Here is a 26,216-nt window from a genome sequence, read left to right as displayed (position 1 = left end):
TCAATTAAACATGAGAGATCTTGTTTTAGATGAATTTGTAGAAAATTTCTGGATCAATTCTGAAACACAAACTAATAATTTTTTAATATACTTAAATATATTTTTATGACTCGTGTTAATACATTATAACATTTCATGTGGCTTAAAATTATATGTGTAAAACATACCTTCCTCCAGTAGTCATCTACGATGCCACTTAGTGAATCAGGTTAAGTGTTTTGAAGATAAAAGCATTAGAAGCATTACACAGCTGAAAGCATACTGTTAATGAATGCGATTTTTTCTGTATTAGAAAGTCACTTTTCATAATAATTTTTTAGCATTTTTGTTGATAATTCATGTGTGTATTCTTGTAGCCCAGTGTCTGGTTGTATGATCTTTCATCCAAAACCATCCTTTGCAGATGCTTTTACTGACTCTGCTATCAGTGCTAAAGTGAATGGTGAACACAAAGAAAAGGACCTGGAGCCTTGGGATGCAGGTGAACTCACTACCAATGACGAACTGGAAGCTTTGGAAAATGATGTTGTAAGCAAAATCTTTTCAATTAGTAACAGTATGGTCCTGTGATACGGTATGACATCCTATCACTTGGTTTTAAGTATGCTGTTGTGACTGTATTTAAATAAGCTGTTTTATTGTGTAGAGACTTCACCCTAGGCAGTATATACAGAAAAATGTTTCTTGGGGATGCATATGAAGTATTTGTAGGTCTTTAAAGTGAATCCTAATAAACAACTTAAAAGTTTAGATTAGAAACCATGGGAAACTAGAAACGCCTGCATATTTAGTTTTGAATGCCCTGCAGAATAGGGCAGTCTGAGGAAAATGGTGACTTGTTTGTTGTCTTTAGCAAGAAGTGATGTAAAAGTGTGACTTTTAGGATTCTTGTCTGTCAAAGAGGTACTCATTATTAAGCTATATCATTAGGTTACATTAGAATTACAGCAAAAAGTAAGTTTCTTTATCTTAAAATTAGGAGGAAAAGGCTATTTCCAAAAGCCTTTTGACATATTATTTTTACTTTCCCAGAACACATCATTTGTAAATCAATGCTTAATAATGACTCTGTCATTAGGATTCTTTAAATTCTGTTTCTAAACTCTGGAGATACAAGCAAAGTTTCTTGCCAGAAATGAGTGTTTAGGCAATAAAATTTGAATGAGATGAATCTTTCATTGAATCTTACAGAGAAATCTTATTTAACAAACCTGTGTTTGATGTTAAAGTCATTGTCCAGTTGTAAAACTGGAAATTCATAGACACCATCCAGTAGTTTCCAAACTTTTTAAAGAACCACATATTACTTAATGTGAAGTTTCTCAGGTTTGTGTAGCACATCACCTCTGGAGGATAAAGAGAAGCAAGCATTCTCTGTCTCTTTTTTTTAAATTGATAGTGAAGCAGTTGAATTGATAGACACCTTCTAGAGCACATTCTGGCAAGGTTTTCAAAATTTAAAACAGTTTGGTTCAGCAATTCTATCTCTGTGAATGTATTCATAAGACATTCAAATAATTATATTAGGATGTTTTTCACAGCATTTTTTTCTAGTAGTGAAAAATAGGAAATATCCTAACTGTCCGTCAGTAGGACATGGGTAATTTATTATACCTCCATTCAGTTGAAGTAGTATATGTCCTCTTGAAAGAAAGGTGTTCTGGGAAGATACCTAGAACTTATTAAAAGAAAAAGCAAGCTGCAGAACAAGAAGATCCTATTTGAATGTCTGTAAAAGAGAGCTGATGATAATAATCACATTCTTACATATGCACAAAGAATGTCTGGAATTATGCCCAAGAAGTTGTTAATGGTGGTTATCTATACACACTGGGATTGGCAGTATTACTTTTCACTGGATATGTTTCTGCACACTTTAAATTTTTCACATGGAGCATATACTAAAAGAGCATATTTTAAAGTTTCTATAGGTAACTAATTTCCTGCTCCCATATATTAGGCTGAAGTAGTTGATTGAGTGGTAGATTTGTATTACAATTCTATCTGAAGCAGCACAGAAGGAGCCACAGTTGATGGGTGATCTTAGAGGCAAGGTTTTGTCCTGAAATTGCCATCAACATTGCTCAGATGATGCTGTGCCCTCTGCTAACATGGATACTGATTATGTGCTGTATTTTACCGCTTTTTATCAATTGGACCTGATGATCAGTTCACTCAAAGAGGTTTCAGGTAAAATACCTTGTAGAAAGATCACTGTAAGGAGTAGGAAAAGGAGAGAACCCTGATCTGAGACTCATAGTTTATGAAGTAACTAAAATGTTCTGAACTTAAAACATCTCAAATAACTGTTTCAAACACAGTTGAACCTTGAACAACACAGGTTTGAACCATGCTAGTACATTTATACACTTAGGTTTTGCAATAGTAAATACTATAGTACTGTACGATTCAAGGTTGGTTGAATCTACAGGGTTTATACTTGTGCAGGGAGTTGGTACACCTGACACCCCACCCCCCGAATTGTTCAAAGTTCAGCTGTAGTTATTTACCAACTTGTAGGGGCTGATGTGTAGAAGAGAAGTTTTTCCTTAAGACGTTTTTAAAGCAAATTTTTGCCTATTTTTTACTTTTGCTAGGTTTTGCTTGAATAGTACGATAATGTAGATCTTGTTAATGTAGATAATTGTTAATGTAGATCTTGATTATAACTGCATTAAAGAAGACAATACTTTGTTATTTTGAAAAATGAATTTTGTTCTCTTCTAGTCTAATGGATGGGATCCCAACGATATGTTTCGATACAATGAAGAAAATTATGGTGTAGTGTCTACATACGATAGCAGTCTGTCTTCATATACGTAAGTTTTTAAAGCTTGCTTTTGTTGTAGTGCATTTGCCTTTGATTTTCAACCACTCCAGAATTCTTGCCTGGAGAATCCCAGGGACAGGGGAGCCTGATGGGCTGCCATCTATGGGGTTGCACAGAGTCAGACACGACTGAAGCAACTTAGCAGCAGCAGCAGCTTAAATTATGTTGAATAAATGTTCCTGTTAGACTTTTTTTTTTAACTTGTTTTATTTTTTAATATTTATTTGGCTGCTCAGGGTCTTAGTTGCAGCACTTGGGATCTAGTTCCCTCACTAGGGATCGAACCCAGGCCGCCTGCTTTGGGAGCATGGAGTCTTAGCCACTGGACCACCAGTGAAGTCCTCTGTTAGATTTTAAGTTAAACAATTATGTGACTATATATTATTGTTACTTCTTACACTGATAAATTCCCATTAAAATAGGTATTAAATGTAGCTTATTTATACTCTGATTTTTTTGTTCTAAATAAATTTTCTTTTATTTTTGCACTGTAAAAACTAAATTGACAAATGCAGAGGTTATGGGGAAATAGGTAATTTAACCAGTTTTGGAAATGTTATATTACTCTAAGGAAAAAGTAATAAGAAAATTCAAATTCTGATTTATAAGTAGATGACTATAGCTCTTTTACAGTTTTTACCAGCATTTTAAACAAATGCCTTAATAGTTGATTGTGACAGATATGTAAACTGTTACTTTAAAATACACACTTTGCTTTTTCTTTTCATTTGTTTCAGGGTGCCCTTAGAAAGGGATAACTCAGAAGAATTTTTAAAACGAGAAGCAAGGGCAAACCAGTTAGCAGAAGAAATTGAATCAAGTGCCCAGTATAAAGCCCGGGTGGCCCTGGAAAATGATGATAGGAGTGAAGAAGAAAAATACACAGCAGTTCAGAGAAATTCCAGTGAACGTGAGGGCCACAACATAAACACTAGGTATTTAAAGGAAATCATGATGCAGTATTTTGGATACACAACTCAAGGTCTGTGTGAGAAGGTGTATTATTATTATTATATTTCATCTTCCTTTAACTTAGCTTAGGTAGAAAACGCAAATGGAGTTGGTTTCAGGTTCTGTTAGTGAAAAGATTATAGTACTCTTGGAAAATAGTTTCTGAACATCACCTCTGTGGAGCCAAGTGGTGGATATACAGTGACGAGCAAGTCAAGGTCTGGAAGAGCTTGTTAAAGACAAATGAACAGGTTGGGGGAGGGGTGCATATAACATAATTACAGTTCAGTGTGATTTCCTAGTTTAGAGGTGTGATCAGAGTACTAGGAATATGCAAGTGAAAAGGAACAAGCGTAACCTTGTAGGATCAGAGTATACCTAACAGATGAGGTGATATTTTATGATAGGATAGTAGATCTGTCTGTCACTCACAGAAGCATAAAACAGGAATTCCTTGCATGGTGAAGACAGGTGAAAGAACTTGTCCAATTGAGGAAAAACCTTGTTTCGTATGTCTGGAATACAGGGTGTATATTGACATTGCAGTGGTAGTAGCTGGTGATAGGAACCAAAGGAGTGAGACTCTGTGTGTGTCATGTTAAAGAGCACCTTGTAGGCAGGGTGTGGGGTGAACCAACTCTGGTGACATTGAGAACTGGCTGAGACATAGAGGCCAGTTATTGTATTGAAATAGTTCAAGTGTGAGAATGAGACCAGGACCAGTGATAGAAAGGTTAGAAAAACCAGGGGTGATCTTGAGTTTATTTGATAACTAAGCAGATTGGTGGTTGTACCGGTATCAGAGACAGAAAACACCAAGCAAGCTTGAGGGGAGATATAGTGAGTCCATTTGTGCAATTTATTGCATTCGAAGGGCTCACAGATCTTTCATGAATTTATTCATAAATATGTGTTGTGAGAACCACCTGCTACATACCTGGTAGAATAAGATACACATTCTGTCCTAAAGGCACTTGCAGTTTAGGAATCGTGATTTGAATTTAAGTGTTCAGTGAGAGATACTGAGACTGTGAGACTGACAGTGTGGATTTGGGGGATTGATGTGAAAACCATGAAAAACTAATGAACAGCTACAAAGAGAAGAGATCGCAGAGAAAACCAAGGAAGAAGAGTTTCAAGAAGACAGATGATGATTGATAGAAACAGCCATAAGGAGATCAAGTAGGACAAGAATGAATGAATACATGTTTGTTTTATTTTGTCCTTACGGGGAAAATCTGAGGGAAAAGAAAGGCCAGACCTAGAGCTTAGAGTAAAATGGAAGAATAAGGGTGTCTGGAAGTGAGGCCATTTGGTTTGTTTTTAACCTTTTAATAACAAGTGTTCCCTTCTGCCTAAATTGCTTTTAGATAAGTTTCATTGGTCTGGTATCTATTAGGATAAAATGATTTAGAGGATCTCTCATTTCCAGGGAAAATAAATATATTCCTCCTGGACAAAGAAATAGAGAAGTCATATCCTGGGGAAGTGGGCGTCAGAATTCACCACGTATGGGCCAGCCTGGATCGGGCTCCATGCCATCAAGATCCACCTCTCACACTTCAGATTTCAACCCGAATTCTGGTTCAGACCAAAGAGTAGTTAATGGAGGCAAGTATTTTGACCAAATTTGTCAATCTCATTGATCAAATATATAATTTTCTGAATATTTACAGTTTTACATAGTTGATAAGAGGATGCATACCTTTTAATGATTTCTGTGGAGTAGTTTTCAGTAAATATTTAAAATTTGCCTTTGTGGATATCAAATTAGTAAAATTGTAAAAATTAGTATGTTGTTGGCATATACAGAATTTAACATGATGAAATACTCACGTATTAAGGTAAAATGCTAAATTTAACCAAAGACATTCACTTGGCAAAAAAACACTCCACATATAAAGAAATTGGAAACTGGGTAGGTTCTCAATTTTAAAAACACTGGACTATAAAATTATTTAGACATAGTTTACATGGAAAATCCAAATCTGTGTGAAATGCTCAGTGGTTAATATAAATTCATTTTTATCAACTGTTTGTTTATATATTTATATTCTGCTTACTTCAAGAGGATTTGAGGTACCTTGCAGTACAAGACATGGCCAACAGTCATGTGAAGATGGTGGGGAAAAAGTGCTTAAAAAAATAAAAATTCAATATAAAGGTAGATATTATAGTTTAGCTTAACTAAAATATGCAAATTTGCATCTTTAGTAGGAAGTTTTTTTGTTTTTTTTTTTATCCTATTCTCCCTCCAGATCTAGGTTAAATATGGCTCATGGGTCATGGCTCTCTCATACAAGTCAGGGACACTGGAAACAGCAGTACCATAGACTGTATGGAACTATGGTAATTAAAATATTGATGGTGTATTAGATACTAACCTGGGGGGAACAGTGGGCATTCAATTTTAGGTATTTAAGTTTGGAAAGTTAGACAAATAGAGAACACTAAGTTTCCAATTTCATTTGTTTTCATTGAGTCTTTCTCCAGAATTCCTCTCCAAATGAACACTCTTGAGTATTTTCTATACTTTGTATTGGGGTGAGATTTCTTTGCTCACTGAGTAAAGAATTTTAGTTGTTTATGAACAGAATTTTAAAAGTAAAAAACCTGAAAGGGGCTGGGAAATGTATGATACTCAAGTGTGTGGAACCCTATGGAGAGGAGACCTGGACTGTTTCCTAAGATTAAGGTAAGTGATGTCATGTTACATGTTAGCTGTATTTTGACCTGTGCATATCCCTCAGTGTCAGTTTATTTGGTGATGACTGCTTTGTAGTTGGATTGTTTATTACGCAGTCTCTTAAATGTTTCACTGCATAAGTTATTTAGAAGATACGCCTTCTTTTTCTAACTTGATAAGGTTAAAATATGTTTTTTGAAAAGGCAGTGAATATTAATCTGTCACTCCTGTGACTCTGGAAAATAGTAGAAGTAATGTTCTACTTAAATGTACCTGCTTAATGTGATTTCAAACTCAACCTTATATTCAGGTATAGACTAGAAGAAAACCACAGTTTTAAGAAACTAATATTTTTAATGGGATTATAATAGCTGTTGTTTCAAAAGATAAAACTTTAAATAAATAATTTTATCCCTGAGTTTTGTGGTTGATTGTGTGAAATTACCTAGTGTATGTTATTCTCCTTTTAACAATTGATTTTCCAAAAAACAGTTATAGAAGCAGGTGAATAGGCAAAGTCTTAACTGTCTTCTTCAATAGTATGTGTAGATCCTAATTAACCCTTTGGGAACGTGTATTCATTTAAACAGACTTAATTTTAAGGAGGTTAAAGTAAAATGTGAATTTATGTCAGTTAAGTTATGCTAAAACTTATCACAAATCAAATGACTGTCCTCAAAGGGTTAAAATGTACAAGAAATCATTTTTGTCATTTTACTTTTTTTCTGTTTACTTTTTTCCCTCATTTTTTTCTTTAGTTTTTATACTTTCCTTCATATCATTTGTTCTGTCAGGTGTTCCCTGGCCATCGCCTTGCCCATCTCCTTCCTCTCGCCCACCTTCTCGCTACCAGTCAGGTCCCAACTCTCTTCCACCTCGGGCAGCCACCCCTACACGGCCGCCCTCCAGGCCCCCCTCGCGGCCATCCAGACCCCCGTCTCACCCCTCTGCTCATGGTTCTCCAGCTCCTGTCTCTACTATGCCTAAACGCATGTCTTCAGAAGGTACAATACCACAATTTGTTCATGTTTTTGTTTGTCTTTGTTTAACTCCTATGTGAGTTTATAATTACAAAATAGTTTCCTCTTCATTATTTAATAACCTATAATTTCTGTGTTTTAACTTTAGTTTATTAAAACTATTTCTATTAACCTTTTGTTTATTAGAAATTTGATAAATGCTGTGTAAAGCTATGAACTATCCTGAATTGTGAGAATGGGGGTTTGTCTCTGCCTGGTAATGATGCTCTTTTACAGCCCAGGGTCTTCTCCCTCCCACTTTACAGTGTACACAGTGGTTAATGGTAAACAGTGAACCTTCTTCATACTAGTGAATCTGCTTGTTGACATTAGGTAGGAGTGGTGGTTGAATGGTCCTTTTTGAGAGGGACATTGCATATGGCTGCCTTGATATGTTTACCCTTAAATTACAATATAGAGTTTGATTTTGTGTTTGGGATTTTTTTTTTAATTTTGTAATATTTTGTAGTGAAAGTCTTTAGAGGAAATTCTTAATCTAAGATAAAATTGTTACTGTAGAAAACAATGTATGAATCTTTAGGGGTTTTTTGTTTTGTTTTTGTTTACCCTATGAAAAGAAAAAACAGAATAAAATCCTGTAATTCTCATTCATTGTAATTACAGTTGATATCGCTTATATTGAGACTAATACAGCTTTCTGGCAGAAAATGCTTCCCTGGAGAAAACTGTATTGGCTGCTTTTTAATAAATTGTTGCTGTCCAGGCAGCGAGGTCATGTGATCTTGACTGAAGCAGCTAACCTTGAACAACATGTTAGGCTGATTTTCAAGGTGACTTCCTTACTCAAGTGCCTATGATGGTGGCCTGTAAATGAGAAGTTAAATTCTGTTGACATATTTTGTTGTAGTCTGTTGTTTGTGTAAGTGATGTTCATATCATGAGAATGTGTTAGATAAAATTCACATTACTGAATGTGAGCTTGTTCACCACTGTTAGATGTACAGATTCACATAAAAGTTTACCTTTTGCATGTTCAGGGAGGCTACATTATTCAGTTTTTCTTTTTAACTAATTAGAATTAGTGTTTTCTAGTCATATAGTTAGGTGACACTGAAGCATTTTTATAATGTGAACCTCAAAATAAAACTATGAAATACAATGGTTTTCTGTGTTTAGAATAAATTTTCTTTCTATAAGTATTTCACATCTTGCCAAAAACTGAACTTTTTAAAGTTAGTTTGATTTCACTGAGCTGTGTCAGCCATCTTTCTTGGTCTTTTCCTGTAAAAGGATGTAAAAAATATGTATGAATATTTAAATACCCAGTTCTTAACTCATCTTCAATATAAATTATATCTCCAGTTAAAAATTATAGTAACACTCTTTGTAAGACTGTGCTCATGATTGTATTCCTATTGAGGACACAAATTAATTTGACATCCTAAAGAGTTTGGCAAGGGACTTACCTGATGGCCCAGTGGTTAAGACTCTGGTTTCCACTGCAGGAGGTACAGGTTCGATCCCTGGTCAGGAAACTAAGATCTCACACTCCAACGTAGCATGGGCAAAAAAAAAAAGAAGGTGAGAAGCATTGGCTTTGGCATTAAGAATGAGTTTGCCACGTGTTACCACTGTCAGGTTTCTGTTGTAAGAGTCATTGTATTCACTGTTTTCACCTGACACTTTTGCTTCAATGCATAGGAGACTTCTTTATAAACAGAAATCACTAATGTGACGATTGATGTGGGATTTTGATGATTCATATAGTGCAAATTTCTTCCCCAGATGTAAATTACTCTAGTATACAAACCAGTGCCTTAGCCATAGAAGTTTCAGTTCACAGCCTGTTTAGTCTGAGACACTCTACAGGTGAGGACTGTTTTTTGTTTTTGTTTTTGTTTTAGCTACTACAAAGGTGTATCAAAGTAGTTTTTTGTTCAGTAATTTTTTTTCCTAGTCTTAGAAGTAATACAGCAAATTTGAGGGAGAAAGCTAAAAGTGTATGTTAAAAATTTATTTCATCATATAGCTATAACTTTATTAACATTTTGTCATACTTATTTTTATATACCTACAAATAATGGATATAGATTAAACAAATTGCTAAGATCTTTGAAGAGCTGTGACATCTTATTTGATTTCTTACCACCAACTGCATCCTTCCCTTTTTTTAAAAAAATAAAAGGGAACAAAATAAAATTTATTTATAAAATTTTATGGCATTCCACAAAATAATTCTGAAAAAGTATGGCCAAAAATATGTATGGTGCTTATTTTCTTTTTTTAAACCAAGATGGAATGAAAGAGAAAGTGGGAGAATATGTGTGTGTGTGAGGGAAAGGGAGGAAGGGAAAGAGAAAGAATGGGCTGTGTGTATTTAGCAGAAAAGTAGTACTGATGGACATTGTGGCATTTATGTGATGTTCACTGTTCCTTTCTTAGGGCCTCCAAGGATGTCCCCAAAGGCCCAGCGACACCCTCGAAATCACAGAGTTTCTGCTGGGAGGGGTTCCATTTCCAGTGGCCTAGAATTTGTATCCCATACCCCACCAAGTGAAGCAGCTGCTCCTCCAACAGCAAGGACCAGTCCTGCAGGGGGCACATGGTCATCCGTGGTCAGCGGAGGTAGGTGACACTTGGCTTGGAGCGTAATAACAGTGTTCATTTTGTTATTCTACTGGATGTGAAAAGGGCTGAGCTTGAGCTCTATGTGAGGAAGTCTATGTGTATAAAAAATAGTGGAGTAACCAGGAATTGAGAAAACTATTTTTATTTTGGGCTCTACCAGTTATTCACCATATGTTAAGGGCAAATCATGTGATCATCCTGAATTTCAGTTTTCTCAGTGAGTAAAGTAATTTTTCCCTAGTCTATTCTCTGATTTTAGGTGAGATTCATATGGGGTTCATAAATATGAATATACTTTATAGTTTTATAAAGTTCCACTCAAATGGAAAGCAAATATAGTACATAAACAACATTTGGAGGGATCATATTTCATGTCTTCTTAGCAGCCTTGTTCATTGATTCTTTCACAAACATTTATTAATATTTTGGGCTTACAGTGCTATGTATTTCTTTCCCCCACCCCCCATTCTTCCCATACATTTTTGTTGATATCCTAGTTTATACCAGGCAATATTCTGGGCCTAGGTCCTGTGGGTTTCTTTAGTATCTATATATGGCACTAATTCCTGACCATATTTCACTTGTAAGGAATAACAAACACAGGAGCCCAAATTTTCTGTGATTAGCCCGAAGAATGTGCTGATGGAAGCTGTGAAAGTGTAAAAAATATACTTTGACAGGATCTTAGAATTAGGTTAAAACTGCTTTTGCTACTTAATGTATTGCTTCCATGATAACTAGAGTTTGAGCATGTAATGATTGTGTGTTTTTTGGTCATAAACTCTGTTAATCAATGCATGGGACTTTTAAAAGAAAAAAAACCTTCAAACAAACAAAAATATACCCAACTCCATTAAATATCTTTAGTTAATACACATTGCTCACCTTCATATATAATTTTAGGTTTAAGTTTACTGTAAATTCCTTTTAATTTTCTATTTTCTTATTTGGTCTTCAATTACAAGGAAATAATTAACAAAAAAATAGAATTTCTAAAATATTTATTTCTTCAGTGTATCATTATTTGATATTACTCAGATGACCCGGAAATGAATTTTGAAAGTAACAGCATTATAGAAGTGAAAGAGTAAAATCACAGTTGTTAAGAGATATGCACAAAATGGTGTTAGAGTTTACTCTAATTAGAAAAAAGGTAGTTGTTAAGTAATACTTTCTTCCATGATCCTTTTGACATAAAAAAGTAAAGAACCACTAAAGTGAAATAAATTGAACCGTTTTCTCTAGATCTTTGGAATCTGAATAGGTTTGTAATGAAACATGAAACCTGTTAGATACTTATTTCAAAGTCACTGAAATATGAACCCCACCTTGGATTATCTGTCTCAGCTAAAGTGAGCTCCTGATCTCCTTAATTACTGCAACATGAATTTTGATGTGTTAAGGAGTATATAGGATTGGCTGCAAACTGCTGAAAGATGTTCAAGTTTATTATTTGAAGGAGGAACAAAGAAGTCTACTTCTTAGGGATCCCCCCAACACCTTCCTACTTTAAAGAGACAGTCTTACTTTTTAGTAGAGAGTGTTGTTATTTTTATCCTAAAAAGTAGCATTTTTCCTGCCTTAGAAATCCAGTTTCTAAATTCATTTCAAATACTTTGTTTTAAAATTAATATATTTAGTTAGAAAACTACTGTTGGACATAGGTATTAGTAATAATTGCTTTCATTTTTGAGATATTTGTTGTCTCCATCATCACCTCTATTCCTGAGACTTTGGAAAAGAAAACAGAATGATGGGATAAAGAGTAATTGGGGGAGGAGGTCAGATAGAACTCTTTTACCTAGATCTTCAGAGACACTGTTTTGAAGAAGTGACATTTAGCTTGAGAATATAATGGGTAACTTTTCTCTTTCTTGTAGTTCCAAGATTATCCCCTAAAACTCACAGACCCAGGTCTCCCAGACAGAATAGTATTGGAAATACTCCTAGTGGGCCAGTTCTTGCTTCTCCCCAAGCTGGTATTATCCCAGCTGAAGCTGTTGCTATGCCTCTGCCAGCTGCATCTCCTACACCTGCCAGTCCTGCATCCAACAGAGCTGTTACCCCATCTCTTGAGGGTATGTAAGAAAGGGCTTCCAGATCCACAGTGTCTTTTATGAAGTTGTGTGTTAGAGGTTTAACAGTTTACGAAAAGTGTCTGTGTTGTTTTATTCTTAGGTATGTATTTGAGAGTGACTTCCTGGTAGCTCAGTAGGAAAGAACCCGCCTGTCAGTGTAGGAGATACGGATTCGATCCCTGGATCAGGAAGATCCCCTGGAGAAGGAAATGGCAACCCACTTCAGTATTCTTGCCTGAAGAATCCCTTGGATGGAGGAGCCTGGCAGGCGGGGATCCATGGGGTCTCAAAAGAGTCAGACATGACTTAGCGACTAAACAAGAACAACAGTGTATTTGAGGGCACATTTAAAATTTTATATAAATGCAGTTAGTTGTTTAAGTAATACTACTAATCTCATCTGTTATTCTTCAATGTGTGTTGTTAAGATAGTTTACATTCCTGGGTAGTAAATATCAATATAATTAAGTTCATGTTTCTATGTCTGCAAAGTTGGAAAGCCTCTATTTAAATGGAAATGTTCTTTTGTAAAAACAAAAAGGATCAAAATTGTTGAATATTTTCTCATTTTACTTTTATAGCTTTTATCTAACTTTGAGTTTTTGTAAAATATCATTTTCTAGCTAAAGATTCCAGGCTTCAAGATCAGAGGCAAAACTCTCCTGCAGGGAATAAAGAAAATATGAAGCCCAGTGAGACATCATCCAGCTTCTCAAAAGCTGAAAATAAAGGTTAGAGCTTTAAAAAGTCTTTAGAAATAAGAGAGAATATGTCTTAATCTCATGTCCAGTATTGAGTATTTTTTGGTCAATACTTTTTCTTAGGATTGTACATATTTAAATGTGTAATTTAACATGTCAAAATCTATAATTAATATGTTGAGTTTTTTAATTATTTTAATAGTAGAATTTATTTTCATTTCTAGCATCCTATCCTAAAAGAATTTTAAGTTAGATCCAGATTTATTTCTAATCTTTAGCTTAAAATTATTTTAGATCTAACACTTCCTTAATTTTGCAGGTATATCACCAATTGTTTCTGAACATAGAAAACAGATTGATGATTTAAAGAAATTTAAGAATGATTTTAGGGTAAGTATAGTATTGACTAATGAATTAGAATTTAAGAAAAAATTTTTAAATGTACTAAAAAATGCATTATATATATACCCAGAATAATCAAACCATGTTTATAGAAAGCTAAACATTCTCATAGTTGTCTTTGCCTATGCTTTATGTGAGGTAATTAAAATCATGAGATTTGATAAGAACAACAGATACTAAATGAAAGAGAATGTACTTCTGATGTTGGAAGTCAACATAAGTTGTTATTTGATACTCATTTGATTATATTATTTGATGACAATTGGACCCTGGTTGCAGATTTATACTCGTGCACAAATGGATTGTGATAGACATCTTTCTGCAGTATCATTTCTCTAAAGACTTGCTGGATCTGATCTCTCCTAGATGACTGTTCATTCTTTTGCCTAGCATTTACTATAACATACTGTACATATCAAGGTGTATTTTGAGACCAAATCAAGAAATCATCCTGAAACATCATGTTAATGGGGAAAAATCTGATTAATTCAGCCCCCTTTTTTTTTCAGAGGCTGATAAAAGTTGAATGGATCAAAGGCAAAACCAGCCTTTTCCTAGCCTGTGTTCTGGCTTCCTAAAAATTTAAGTTTTTGCCAGTAGCATCATTCCTAACTTTTGGCACCATTCAAAATATTAAATTTAAATATTACTTCATACTTTTAACACATTTATTCTACTTTAATGCTCTTAACAGTTGTGAATTTAGTTTTTTAAGCTATAGTTAATGCATAGACACAATACAAAGAAAAATGACTGACTGCCCAGATGCCCACTACCAGCTTGATGTGTCAAGCATTCCAACAAACAGTCTCCTGTGTAGTTGCCCTCCTCAGCTGCATCTCCTGCCTAGTGAAAGGTTTCTTTCCTTGTGGTTCTTTACACTGCATGTGAATACATCCCTAAACCACAGATGGTATTATTTTGTTTAATCTTCAGTTTGATATAAATGTTATGTCCTTGCCCATTTACTTGTATTTTGTCAGTATTTTTTTTTTTACAGTCAGTCCTTCATTCTCTTCTTATAGTACGCTTGCATGAATTTATTATGTTATGAAGGAAAGAAAATTTTTACTTTGAAGTATATGAGATAGTACTTTTTTTTTAACAGTTTTATTAAAGTATAATTTATATATCATACAATTTATCCATTTAAAGTATACAGTTTAGTGGGTTTTGGTATATTCACACAGTTTATACAACCATCACATAAGCCCTTAGCAGTCAGTGCTCATTTGCTTTCAAACACTTCCACCCCCTCCCACGCCCGTACCCCCCAGTAACCACTGATCTTTTTCTTCATGGATTGCCTCTTCTGGACACTTCATGTGCATGGAACCATGCAATAAATGGCCTTTTTGTGAGTGGCTTTTTCACTTACCATCATGTTTTCAAGATTTGTCCATGTAACCTATGTTAGTACTTCAATACTTTTATGAATAATATTCCATTGTGTGGATAGATCATATTTTATTTATTCATTTATCATCAGTTGATGTGTCTTTGGGTTCTTTTTGACTATAGTGAATAATGCTGCTGTGAATATTAGTATACAGTTTTTGTGTGACCGTATGTTTTCATTTCTCCTGAGTATATACCTAAGAGTGGAATTTCTGTTTTGTCTGGTACCTCTGTCCTTCACCTTTTGAGGAAAACTTGATTCTTCGCCAAAGCAGCTGCACTATGTTACATTCCCACCGGCAGTATATGAGGGTTCCTGTTTCTCCACATCTTTACCAACATTTGTTACTATTTGTTGTTTTGATTGTGGTTTTGACTTGGATTTTTCTGACAGCTGATGCTATTGAGCATCTTTTTATATATGTGTTGATTGCTCATTTGTATGTCTTCTTTGGAGAAATGTTTATTCAGATCTTTGCCCATTTTAAAAATTGAGTTATCTTTTTATTGAATTGTGAAAGTTCTCTGTTTATTCTGTGTACAAGTCTTGCATCAGATGTAGGGTTTGCAATTTCTTCCTTTCTGTGGGTTGTCTGTTCACTTTCTTGATATTGACCCTTGAAGCACAAAATTTATAATTTTGATGCAGTCCAATTCATCTTGTTTTTTTTCTTCTGTTCCTTGTGCTTTTGTTGTCATATCTAATAAACCATTGCCTAATCTATAGTCATAAAGATTTACTGTTTTCTTCTAAAAGTGTCACTTAGAGCTGGATTCCATTTTGAGTTAATTTTTTAAGTTGAAGTGTAGCTGATTTACAGTGTTGTGTTAGTTTCAGGTGTATAGCAAAGTGGTTCAGTTCCGTGTGTGTGTATTCTTTCTCAGACTCTTTTCCATTGTAGGTTATTACTTGATACTGAATGTAGTTCCCTGTGCCATACAGTAGTTCCATGTATTTTTTATATTTCATTTTTGTAGCATTATATCTGTTAATCTCAAATTCCTTATATATCCCCTCCCTTCCCCTTTTATAACAATGAGTTATTTTCTGTGCATTTATTTCTGTAATATAAGTATGTTTGTTTGTGTCGTTTTTTTAGATTCCATGTCATATATTTACCTTTTTCTGCCTGACTTACTTCACTTAGTATGATAATCTCTAGGTCCAGCCATGTTGCAAATAATACAAATGACATATTCATCTTTTATGGCTGATTGTGTGTGTATACACAGCACACATGTTTATCCAAATGACATATTATTCTTTTATGGTTGATTGTGTGTGTATACACAGCACACATCTTTATCCATTCATGTGTTGATGTGTATATCTAGGTCGCTTATGTGTCGCGGTTATTGTAAATAGTGCTGCTGATGAACATTGGGGTGTACATATCTTTTTGAATTAGAGTTTTTATCTTTTCTGGATAACATACCCAGGAGTAGGATTGCTGGTTCATATCGTAACTCAATTTTGGTTTTTTTAAGGAACCTCCATACTGTTCTCCATAGTGGCTGCACCAATTTATATTTTGAGTGATTTTTAAAACATAGTTTTGATAAGGTTTCAAATTCAGTCTTTTACCAATGGATATCACTTGTCCCAGCACCATCTTTTGAAAAGACATTGAATTAGATTGAATTGAAGTGACTTTGCACCTTTGCTGAAAATCATTTAACCACAGAGTTGGGAGTGTATAGTTATACTCACTTTTCCTGCATAGATCTTTATATGTCTGTCCTTTTTGCCAGTACCATACCGTCTATACTAGTGTTAGTGTATTTTTTTAAGTTTATTGTTTCTTCATTTAATAGAAAACATTTTGGCTCTTCATATTATCAGTTCACAACTTTCTATAAACCTTTAATACTTGACTCTTTAAAGTTCTGTGTAGTTGCAGCTTTAGAACTTATTTCTTTGGGACTTCTCAATATTTTGGGGGACCTGAAAATTCAAAAGCATTATTAAGTCTCTTATAAATAACTGTCTGGTCTGTAAGTGAATACTAGAAAGCAAAGAAATGATTGTAAAATAATGTTTGAGGATGGGCTTTATAATTATCTTTAGATAAAGGAATGTTATTAGTTTAACTATAATTTCCTATGTATCAGAGACTGTTCTAAGAGCTTATGTAATAAATCCTTTATTGTCATCATTTTGAAGCAGGTTCTGTGTGTTTCTGAAATGTGTATATCAGGAAACTGAGGCAAAGATAAATTAACTTACCCGCATGTCACATGGCTAGTAAGATAGGGCTAACCATCTGTGTGTTTCATCCTCCAGCAGTGGTTTGGACAGTAGCTAATGCATTCTGTGTGCTGCAGTGTTCAATGAATGAATCATCATAGCCACTCTCATGGTGTGCACATGGCCATAAACTATGATGGTTCACAAAATCTGTGGTCCTTCACTCAGACAGAAATAGGAGTATCCTACAGTTCTGGGGCCCCTCTGCTCAGAGTGCCATCAAGAAGCTCTAATATAGCTCAGTGCAGGGTGGCTGATAGCTTTATTTGTGTAAAAGAATTGCTAATAATTCAATCTGTTACAGCTTAATGGTGTGGATTTTGGAGATAAGTATATGATCTATGTTTATATCTTGTCCTCAGTACAACATTGAGGCATGTTATCTAGATTCCCCTGAGCCCAAATGGGATAATTGTAGAACCTACTTCATTGTGTTCTTGTGAGAATTAATGAGATACTGCCTATAAACGGTTTTAATACCATTCTTGACTCATAGTATATACTCAGTAAATATTAATTATTACCAAAATATAGATAAAGCAAAATTACACTGGCAACCATGGGTTTTTTACTGAGTCACATAAGAATTTTACTTTTCCTATAAAATACCCATTGTCCAAAGCAATCTACAGATTCAGTGCAATCCTATCAAAATTCCAATGGATTTTTTTCACAGAAAAAACACAAAAGTAGAAATTGTATGGAATCACAAAAGACCCTGAATAACCAAAGAAATCTCTAGAAAAAACAAGCTAGAAGTATCACGCTCTCTGATTTCAAACTATTGCAAACGTATAGCCTTGGCAAAACATTAAGTGCCTGTATTGTGACTTAAATTCTGACTGTGTCCAAATGTTGTTATCACTTTCTGCCTTCAACTACTTGAGGCTCTGTAACTATATTAGTGATGCAGTGAAACTTGAGAAGTCCCTGAGATGTGTGGTACTGCTTGCCAGGACACCAAGGCTCCCAGTAGTGAGATTTTGACGTTGGTCTGCCTTTCTTGAGGCTCAGGAGATAGTTTGTCCCTCTCTAGTCTTGCAGCCTCTTTTTCTGTGCAGTTGCTCTTTAGCTTATTCTTACTGCCTTGGGCTGTTGCTTGGATTTATTCTCATTTCCACCATTGGGACCTAATGATTCCCTTTTCCTTTTCTTTCCCTTCAGCTATCCCTGTTTTCTTTCTTCTGTGGAGTAGGGCATCTTAAGTCATTATCAGACAATAGTAGCAATGCTTGCTTCTAGTCTGCAAACTTAAAAACCCCATCACATATGTTACCAACGTGTTTGTCTTCGGCTCTTGTTGTTGGTGCTTCTGTTTTGTGGTTTCCTATACCTTATAGGTTATAAAGTCTTAACTGACCTGCATGTCTAGTCAGGTCTCCCTCTGAATCCACTTACTTCAGAATTTCCAACCCACCACTTCTCAAAGTCAAGCCCAGGTCTTAGTCCAACATGCATAACAAGTCTCTCTACACCCTTACTCAGCTTCCTCCAGTTCATTTTCTACAGGGCTGCTACACTCATCTTTGTAAACTGTAAATCTTGCTTAAAATTCTTCAGTGACTTCTGATTATCCTGAGAATTAAAAGCTAGAATCCTGAGCATAGCTTTCAAGTCCTTTTATCATCTTGTTCCTCTTGGGTGAGCTTATCGTTTCTTGACTCACTTTGTGTCCATTCTTGCTGCAGTTACCAGTACTTTTCTATTTCACATAGGGCCATCTTCTTCCTTTCCTTTGGGTCTTTAAACGTGCAGTTTCTTTTCTTTTACTTAGTGTATTACTCCCTTTTTGAAACTCTCCCCAAACCCCTAATATCTTTGCCACTTTAGATGACATTTTCATTGAGAAGCCTTCTCTTTCCATGAGTTGCTTTTTCCTCTGGAATCCCCATTTACGCTAGTTGGTTAGTGTCTGATCTCATCCAGATGGAAAGCTTTGGGAGGATAGGAACTATTCCAGCACACACAATTTCTGACACATGGTATGCACTCAGTACAGTTTTCAGGCTAGGACATTTGAGTGCTCACATGACTATAGTTAGGTTGTATAGACATTTCATTATTGTTGCCTTATAATGAAAACATTACTTGTAAAGTATGAACAGAATGTTACTCAGAATATTTCATGCTTACAAATACTAGTTTGTGATCACGGGGAAAAAAATGATTACTAGAGTTATTTAAAATATTTAAGTATAATTATTTCCTTTATTTAGTTACAGCCAAGTTCTACTTCTGAATCTATGGATCAGCTGCTAAACAAAAATAGAGAGGGAGAAAAATCAAGAGATTTGATCAAAGACAAAATTGAACCAAATGCTAAGGATTCTTTCATTGAAAATAGCAGCAACTGCACCAGTGGCAGCAGCAAGCCGAGCAGCCCCAGCATTTCCCCTTCAGTCCTCAGTAACACGGAGCACAAGAGGGGACCTGAGGTCACATCCCAAGGGGTTCAGACTTCCAGTCCAGGATGTAAACAAGAGAAAGAAGATAAAGAGGAGAAGAAAGACGCAGCTGAGTGAGTAAACCTGGAATTTAGCACACCCTTTTGCTTCACTTTCCCTTAACGTGTCCAGGACCTTCCAACTCCAGAATTTATCTAGACTTTTAGACTGCTTTATATGTAACCCTCAACTTAAATACAACTGGTCTTAACAAATAACATTTTAAGTCAGTTAAGTCATTGCACCCTATACTCTTCTTCCCTCCTCCCATGTTTTTCCATCCCTTGGCAAAAAAAAAAAACAACTCTATGCATAAATTAAGCATGGCTAATTTGTAAATATACAGGGAGTTGGAAAATTACTGGGTTTGGGACTGATATCCCCTGTATGCTAGTCAGTACCCACCTCCTTGCTGTGCTGCTAGAGCTAAGAACTGCCACTGCCAAGAAGAGAGAAAATTCTGGTGCCCCTTATCAATTAAGTGGGGCTTTTGTGGGCCAGTCTTAGAATCTAATCACACCACCATTGGCTGATTTGTTCTGCATTCCCTACAACGCTGTTAAACAGCTGAACTTTTGGAATGCAGCTTGTTGATACGTCAGGGAGCACTTATTCTTGATTTGAGGCAAAAGTTTTTATTATAGTTATGATTTTTCCCAAGATACTTTGTATAGGAAACACTGTCACAGAAAAAAATTACTACATATTAGAGACTTGATATATTAAGGATTGCTTTTAAATATATTTTAGAAGGGGCTACTGTCTTCAGGTTGTTTTTGTTGGTTGCTCAAAAGCTTTGCATATTTCACTTTTTAAAAAATTGTCTTTTTTTGACTAGCAATTACCAGATTAAGCAGTGGGAAGTATGTATGTGTGTGTTTTAAGGAAGAGAATGATCTCCTAGTGAGAATTACTTAAATTTAGCAGTTTTTAAAAAGCTGTCAGGTATAAAAGACTATAGTGGCATAAGTTCCATGCAGATTTCACTGGCCTTTATTTTTTTCTGGTGTAGGCAAGTGAGGAAATCAACGTTGAATCCCAATGCAAAGGAGTTCAACCCTCGTTCCTTTTCTCAGGTAAGTTTCTCTCTCTTTGTAGTAAATCTAGTCTCTTAAAAAAAAAAAAAAAATTAGTAGTAGTAATACATCTTTTTCCATACCTGCCATCTAAATTCAGTTACAGTATGCTGAAACAACTTCTAGTTAAAGTTCCTTTTTCTTATGTGGTAATTAATATATATTTTTGAACCATAAGAAAAAAATCTAGTTTTATCAATTAATAATGTAGTCTGAGGCAAATTTTTTAATCTTTCTGACTCAGAATTTGAAGATGGTTGGCCTGCTAGGCTCTCAGGTTCATTGATATACTGTTGTTATTTTACTGACTTTGAAAGATACGTTTTTTAAAAGATTAATTTTTAAAAACACTTTTTTCCAAAACACTTAAAGATATCACTATTTTTAATAGCGTTGTTGATTAATTGATATAACATTTACATTAACTTTCTACCAAGTATTTCTTTTTTTTATTTGAAACACTTGCAGGTTTATTTTCTCTGAGATAACTTTCATTAAGAGATACTAATTAACACTGAGTAAAACTGAGAAAGATGGGGAAACCAGTCCTCAGATTGCAGTAATATTTACCTTTTCACCTTAAGATAGTTGATTTTTGTTTTTGTAGCCAAAGCCTTCTACCACCCCAACTTCGCCTCGTCCTCAAGCACAACCTAGCCCATCTATGGTGGGTCATCAGCAGCCAACTCCAGTTTATACTCAGCCTGTTTGTTTTGCACCAAATATGATGTATCCGGTCCCTGTGAGCCCGGGCGTGCAAGTAAGTCATAGAATTTGACTTGTTCATTTATCCTCTGTAAGTTATTTATGTTTGACACCAAGTGTTCTGTAGGTGCGCAGTGACTTGCAGTGATGGTGTAACAGAGATATTTAAAAGTGGAGCCATGAGACTTCCCTGGGGGTCCATTGGTTAGACCTCTGTGCTTCCACTGCAAGGGACCTGGGTTTGATCCCTGGTCAGGGAACTAAGGTGCTTCCCTGATGGCTCAGACAGTAAAAAATTCTCCTGCAATAAGGGAGACTAGGGTTCAATCCCTGGGTTGGGAAGATCCCCTGGAGGAAAGTATGGCAGCCCACTCCAGTATTCTTGCCTGGAGAATCCCCATGTACAGAGGAGCCTAGTAGACTGCAGTCCGTGGGGTCGCAGAGTCAGACATGACTGAGCAACTAAGCACAGACACAGGGAACTAAAGTCCCACATGCTGTGTGGTAAGTCACCCTCTCCCCCCACCCCCACAATTTTTCTCTAAAAAGTGGAGGCATGCAGTGTGGAATATTGTTGGTGTAAGGACCTAACTATGAAAATGTTTTCTGGTCAGAAAGATGATTTAGATTTACTGTAGTTTGGGATTTGTCCTTTTAGCTGTGGGTGTGACTTTATCTTTTTAATGACTATTAAGAATCAGAAAACTTTAGAGCTAGCTCTCTAGTAACATACAACTAAGAGAAAGTGGCAAGATACATTCCTAATATCTTGAGAGCTTAATCTTCATTTTCTTTTTATTTCCTTAAGCCTCTGTATCCTATACCTATGACACCCATGCCAGTCAATCAAGCCAAGACATATAGAGCAGGTAAAGGTGAGAATAATCCTGCCTGTGTTTGCTTGTAGTCTGCATGCTGCATGAATGAAATAACTCATTTTATAATGAGTGAATATCTGTGGTTCAGTTTTGACTTTTCATAAAACTTCATTGACTTTTGGATGTTCAACATTACATCAGGTATTTAAATGGATTTTTATGAACAAAAACGGGAGGAGAAATACTCACAAGTTGTGAATTTCAAGATCCTCTTCACAAAAAATAATTGAATTTTGAAATATTCAATGTTAAATATGTAAAGATGGTTTGCTGAATTAACTGTTTGCTCACATTCTTATATGTAATTTCTCCAAAAAATTTAAAATTTCTTTGTGAGAGAGATGGCTCACTTCAGAAATTGTCAAAATGCTATTAGAGAAATGTTTCCTCATCTTTAAAATGAGAGTGTTGCATGATCTAGTACTCTGTGTTTGTGCAGAAGAGACTTCATTGAAAAAAAACACATACTTATCTTAAAAAGAAATACTTTAATGTTGAAAAACATTAAAGGGTTCCCCCTTTTGCCATTTAGGTAATTAAGAGCAGTCGTTTCTTCATTTTATTGAGAATAGAAAGTAGAATGGTTTGTATAATAAAGTCACTTCTCAGTGCCCAGTAATTACCTCCATCACAAAAATTTCACTTTTTTCCCCCATTATAGTTTATTGCAAGAGACTGGCTTTGGTTCCCTATGCTATATAGTAGGGCATTGTTGTTTGTTTGTTTAATATATAATAGTTTGTATCTGCCAGTCCCAAGCCCCTAATTTATTCTGCCATCTCCACCACTCTCCCACCACTTTCCTCTTCAGTAGTCAATAAGTTTGTTTTCTGTCTGAGTCTGTTTGTTTTGTAGATAAGTTCATTTGTGTCGTTACATTAGACTCTCATATGTGATATCATAAATGTCCTTCTCTGACTTCACTGTTGGTATGATAATCTCTAGATTCATCCATGTTACCACAAATAGCATTATTTCATTCTTTTTTATAGCTGAGTAGTATTCTATTGCATATGCATAATATTTTCTTTATTCATTCACTCTTTATCAAAACACTCTTTATCCACCTGTTCTTGGACATTTAAGTTACTTCTGAGACTTTCCTGGCTGTACATTGGTTTAAAACTTGTGCTTTCACTACCATGACTCTGGGTTCAGTCCCTGGTTGGGGAACTAAGATTCCACATGCCATGCACATGGCGTGACCAGATAGATAGGTAGTAGCTCTTGTTTTCCGTCCTTAATAAAATGCTACAGTGAACATTAAGGTACATGTATCTTTTTGAATTAGAGTTTTCTTCAGATATATGCCCAAGATTGGGACTGTTGGATCATTTGGTAACTTTAAAAATTTTCACTTCTTAAATTAATAAGCTTTCCTCAGTGTTGAAAGCATGTTTTGTGCCTGTTAGTAATTAAAATTCTGTTTTTAAAAAAACATGTATGAGGGGAAATTGCTTGGTGGTCCATTGCTTAGTTAGGACTTGGCGCTTTCAGTGGCAGGGCCTGGGTTCAATCCCTGGCTTGGGAACTGAGATCTGGCAAGCCTCACAAAGCAGCCAAAAAAAACAGAATATATGATAGCCTTTGTCTTTCCTTTAGAACACTGGAACCTATTGGAAGAATTCTACCTTAGATCATTTAAAGTTATCTTGTGGGTTAATCTTATTCTGAGGGCCTCCTGTTTCATTTCTACACACTTTGGGTGTATCATATTAAAAATATGGATATTTTTATTAGGTAGCCAGAGTGCCATTATCACACTTTATAAAAATAAACTAATTCCTTTTTATCATCTAATAACCATCATAATAAGATTACCCTGATTGAGACAGGAATATATTTTTATAGTTGGTTTGTATATATTTTTATAGTTGGTTTGTTTTGAGTGTGGATCAAAATAAGATCTTCACATTATTACATTGGTTACACGTCTTTGTTTTCCCCTATTTTTACCCCTGCTGTTGCTTTGTGACAGAAACTGATTGTTACGTAGTATATCATATATTCTAGATTTCTCTCTTCTTGTGATGTCATTGATTACATTCAGGTGTAACTTTTATGGGAAGAGATAAGAATACTTGATAGACTGGGCATACACACTGAGGAAACCAGAATTGAAAGAGACATGTGTATCCCAGTGTTCATCGCAGCACTGTTTATAATAGCCAGGACGTGGAAGCAACCTAGATGTCATCAGCAGATGAATGGATAAGAAAGCTGTGTTACATATACACAATGGAGTATTACTCAGCCATTAAAAAGAATACATTTGAATCAGTTCTAGTGAGGTGGATGAAACTGGAGCCTATTATACAGAGTGAAGTAAGCCAGGAAGAAAGACACCAATATAGTATACTAACGCATATATATGGAATTTAGAAAGATGGTAACGATAACCCTGTATGCGAGACAGCAAAAGAGACACAGATATATAGAACAGTCTTTTGGACTTTGTGGGAGAGGGAGAGGGTGGGATGATTTGGGAGAATGGCATTGAAACATGTATAATATCATATATGAAACAAATCGCCAGTCCAGATTTGATGCAGGATACAGAATGCTTGGGGCTGGTGCACTGGGATGACCCAGAGAGTTGGTACGGGGAGGGAGGTGGGAAGGGGGTTCAGGATGGGGAACACGTGTACACCCGTGGCAGATTCATGTTGATGTATCGCAAAACCAATACAATATTGTAATTAGCCTCCAATTAAAATAAATAAATTTATATTTAAAAAAAGAATACTTGATAGATATTTGTGAGTGCTCTATGTTGGATCATTTAAGAGGTATAGTATCTGGTCCTACTTTGAATTATGGTAAGATTTATTAAAGGCTCAAGTGGTGATAGCCTGATCCTCCCCTCTCCAATTGTAAAGTTTTCTGTCAAGTCTGTCATCTTATTTATTGATGATTGATACTTAACAGCATCTTTTCATTAGGGCTGTGTGCTGTCTTGTCCAACTCTTTGTGACTCTATGGACTATAGCCCTCGAGGCTCCTCTGTCCATGGTATTTTCCAGACAAGGATACTGGAGGGGGTTGCCATGCCCTCCTCCAGGGAATCTTCCTGACCCAGGGATTAAACCTGCAGTTCTTAGGTCTCCTTTATTGGCAGATGGGCTTTTTATCACTAGCGCCATCTGAGAAGCCTCTTCTTTAGAGCTGTGGTTCTCAAATTCTAGTGTACATTAGAATCACTTGGAGAGTTTGTTTAAAAAAAAAAACACCAATTGCTTGGGCCTATCCCCAGAATTTCCAGTTCAGTAGATTTGGGGCATAGCCTGAGAATTTACTTTTCTAGTGCAATTTATTAAAAAAACAAAAACACAATTCCCCAGTGATATTGTTGGTACAGGACCATACTTTGGAAATCACTTTAATTAGGAGTTTGAAAACAGTGATTTCTGAATTTCTAGCATTGCTTCTCCACTTACTAGCTAGAATCATTCAGTAAGGGACTTCTTTTTAACCAGGGCTGTTTGGGTATCTTGAAATAGTTTGTACAGAAAAGTTATGAATACATGTAAAATTTTATATATTGTTAATATATATGTATTATATATATTCTTGTATAATTTTTTACATATCCATTGTATTTCAATTAATTTTTTTTTTTTTTCGCTTCTCTCATTGTCCCATCTTTGATCAATGATAATCGCTTTACATTGGCTCCTGTCTCCTTTTGGTACTACTTATTTGTCTCTGATAACTTCCTTTCTGCTATGAATAAGATGTCTCAGGCTAATCTTCTAATAGTAGACCTGGATCAGTAATCCTGCAAGCAACCCTCATTTTCTTTGCTGGGAAATAGTGTTTAGAAACCATTTTCTGGTCGTTGGGTATGCTCATTGCTATTGAATTAATAATATCTGTCTTTTAACAAATTATCACAAAGCTTAGCTGCCTAAAACAGCAAACATATTTTATTTCACATGGTTTCTGAATGTCAGCAATCCAGGAGCCTTTTAACTAGGTGGTTCTTCCTTAGAGTCTCTTGCTGCTGCTAAGTCATTTCAGTCGTGTCTGACTCTGTGTGACCCTATGGATGGCAGCCCAACAGGCTCCCCCGTCCCTGGGATTCTCCAGGCAAGAACACTGGAGTGGGTTGCCATTTCCTTTGCCAGTACATGAAAGTGAAAAGTGAAAGTGAAGTCGCTCAGTCGTGTCTGACTCTTAGCGACCCCGTGGACTGCAGCCTACCAGAGTCC

At 35.5% G+C, this 26,216-nt stretch overlaps 1 protein-coding gene across 1 annotated transcript in view; it reads left to right on the top strand.

Moving 5' to 3' along the window:
• Window positions 1-26,216, top strand: part of ATXN2 (ataxin 2) — a 120,024-nt gene that overhangs the window by 71,835 nt on the left and 21,973 nt on the right. Inside the window, exons 7-19 of the mRNA XM_010841430.1 lie at window positions 404-528; window positions 2,728-2,819; window positions 3,568-3,765; window positions 5,214-5,392; window positions 7,262-7,471; window positions 9,890-10,072; window positions 11,956-12,153; window positions 12,777-12,884; window positions 13,174-13,244; window positions 19,119-19,420; window positions 20,359-20,422; window positions 21,030-21,182; window positions 21,936-21,996. Of these exons, the coding sequence (XP_010839732.1) occupies window positions 404-528; window positions 2,728-2,819; window positions 3,568-3,765; window positions 5,214-5,392; window positions 7,262-7,471; window positions 9,890-10,072; window positions 11,956-12,153; window positions 12,777-12,884; window positions 13,174-13,244; window positions 19,119-19,420; window positions 20,359-20,422; window positions 21,030-21,182; window positions 21,936-21,996 (1,944 nt within the window). The remainder of the gene's footprint in view (window positions 1-403; window positions 529-2,727; window positions 2,820-3,567; window positions 3,766-5,213; window positions 5,393-7,261; window positions 7,472-9,889; window positions 10,073-11,955; window positions 12,154-12,776; window positions 12,885-13,173; window positions 13,245-19,118; window positions 19,421-20,358; window positions 20,423-21,029; window positions 21,183-21,935; window positions 21,997-26,216) is intronic.

Source organism: Bison bison, unplaced genomic scaffold (genome assembly GCF_000754665.1).
Source record: "Bison bison bison isolate TAMUID 2011002044 unplaced genomic scaffold, Bison_UMD1.0 scf7180017864160, whole genome shotgun sequence".
NCBI lineage: Eukaryota > Metazoa > Chordata > Mammalia > Artiodactyla > Bovidae > Bison > Bison bison.
This window is presented reverse-complemented; position numbering and strand designations above follow the sequence as displayed.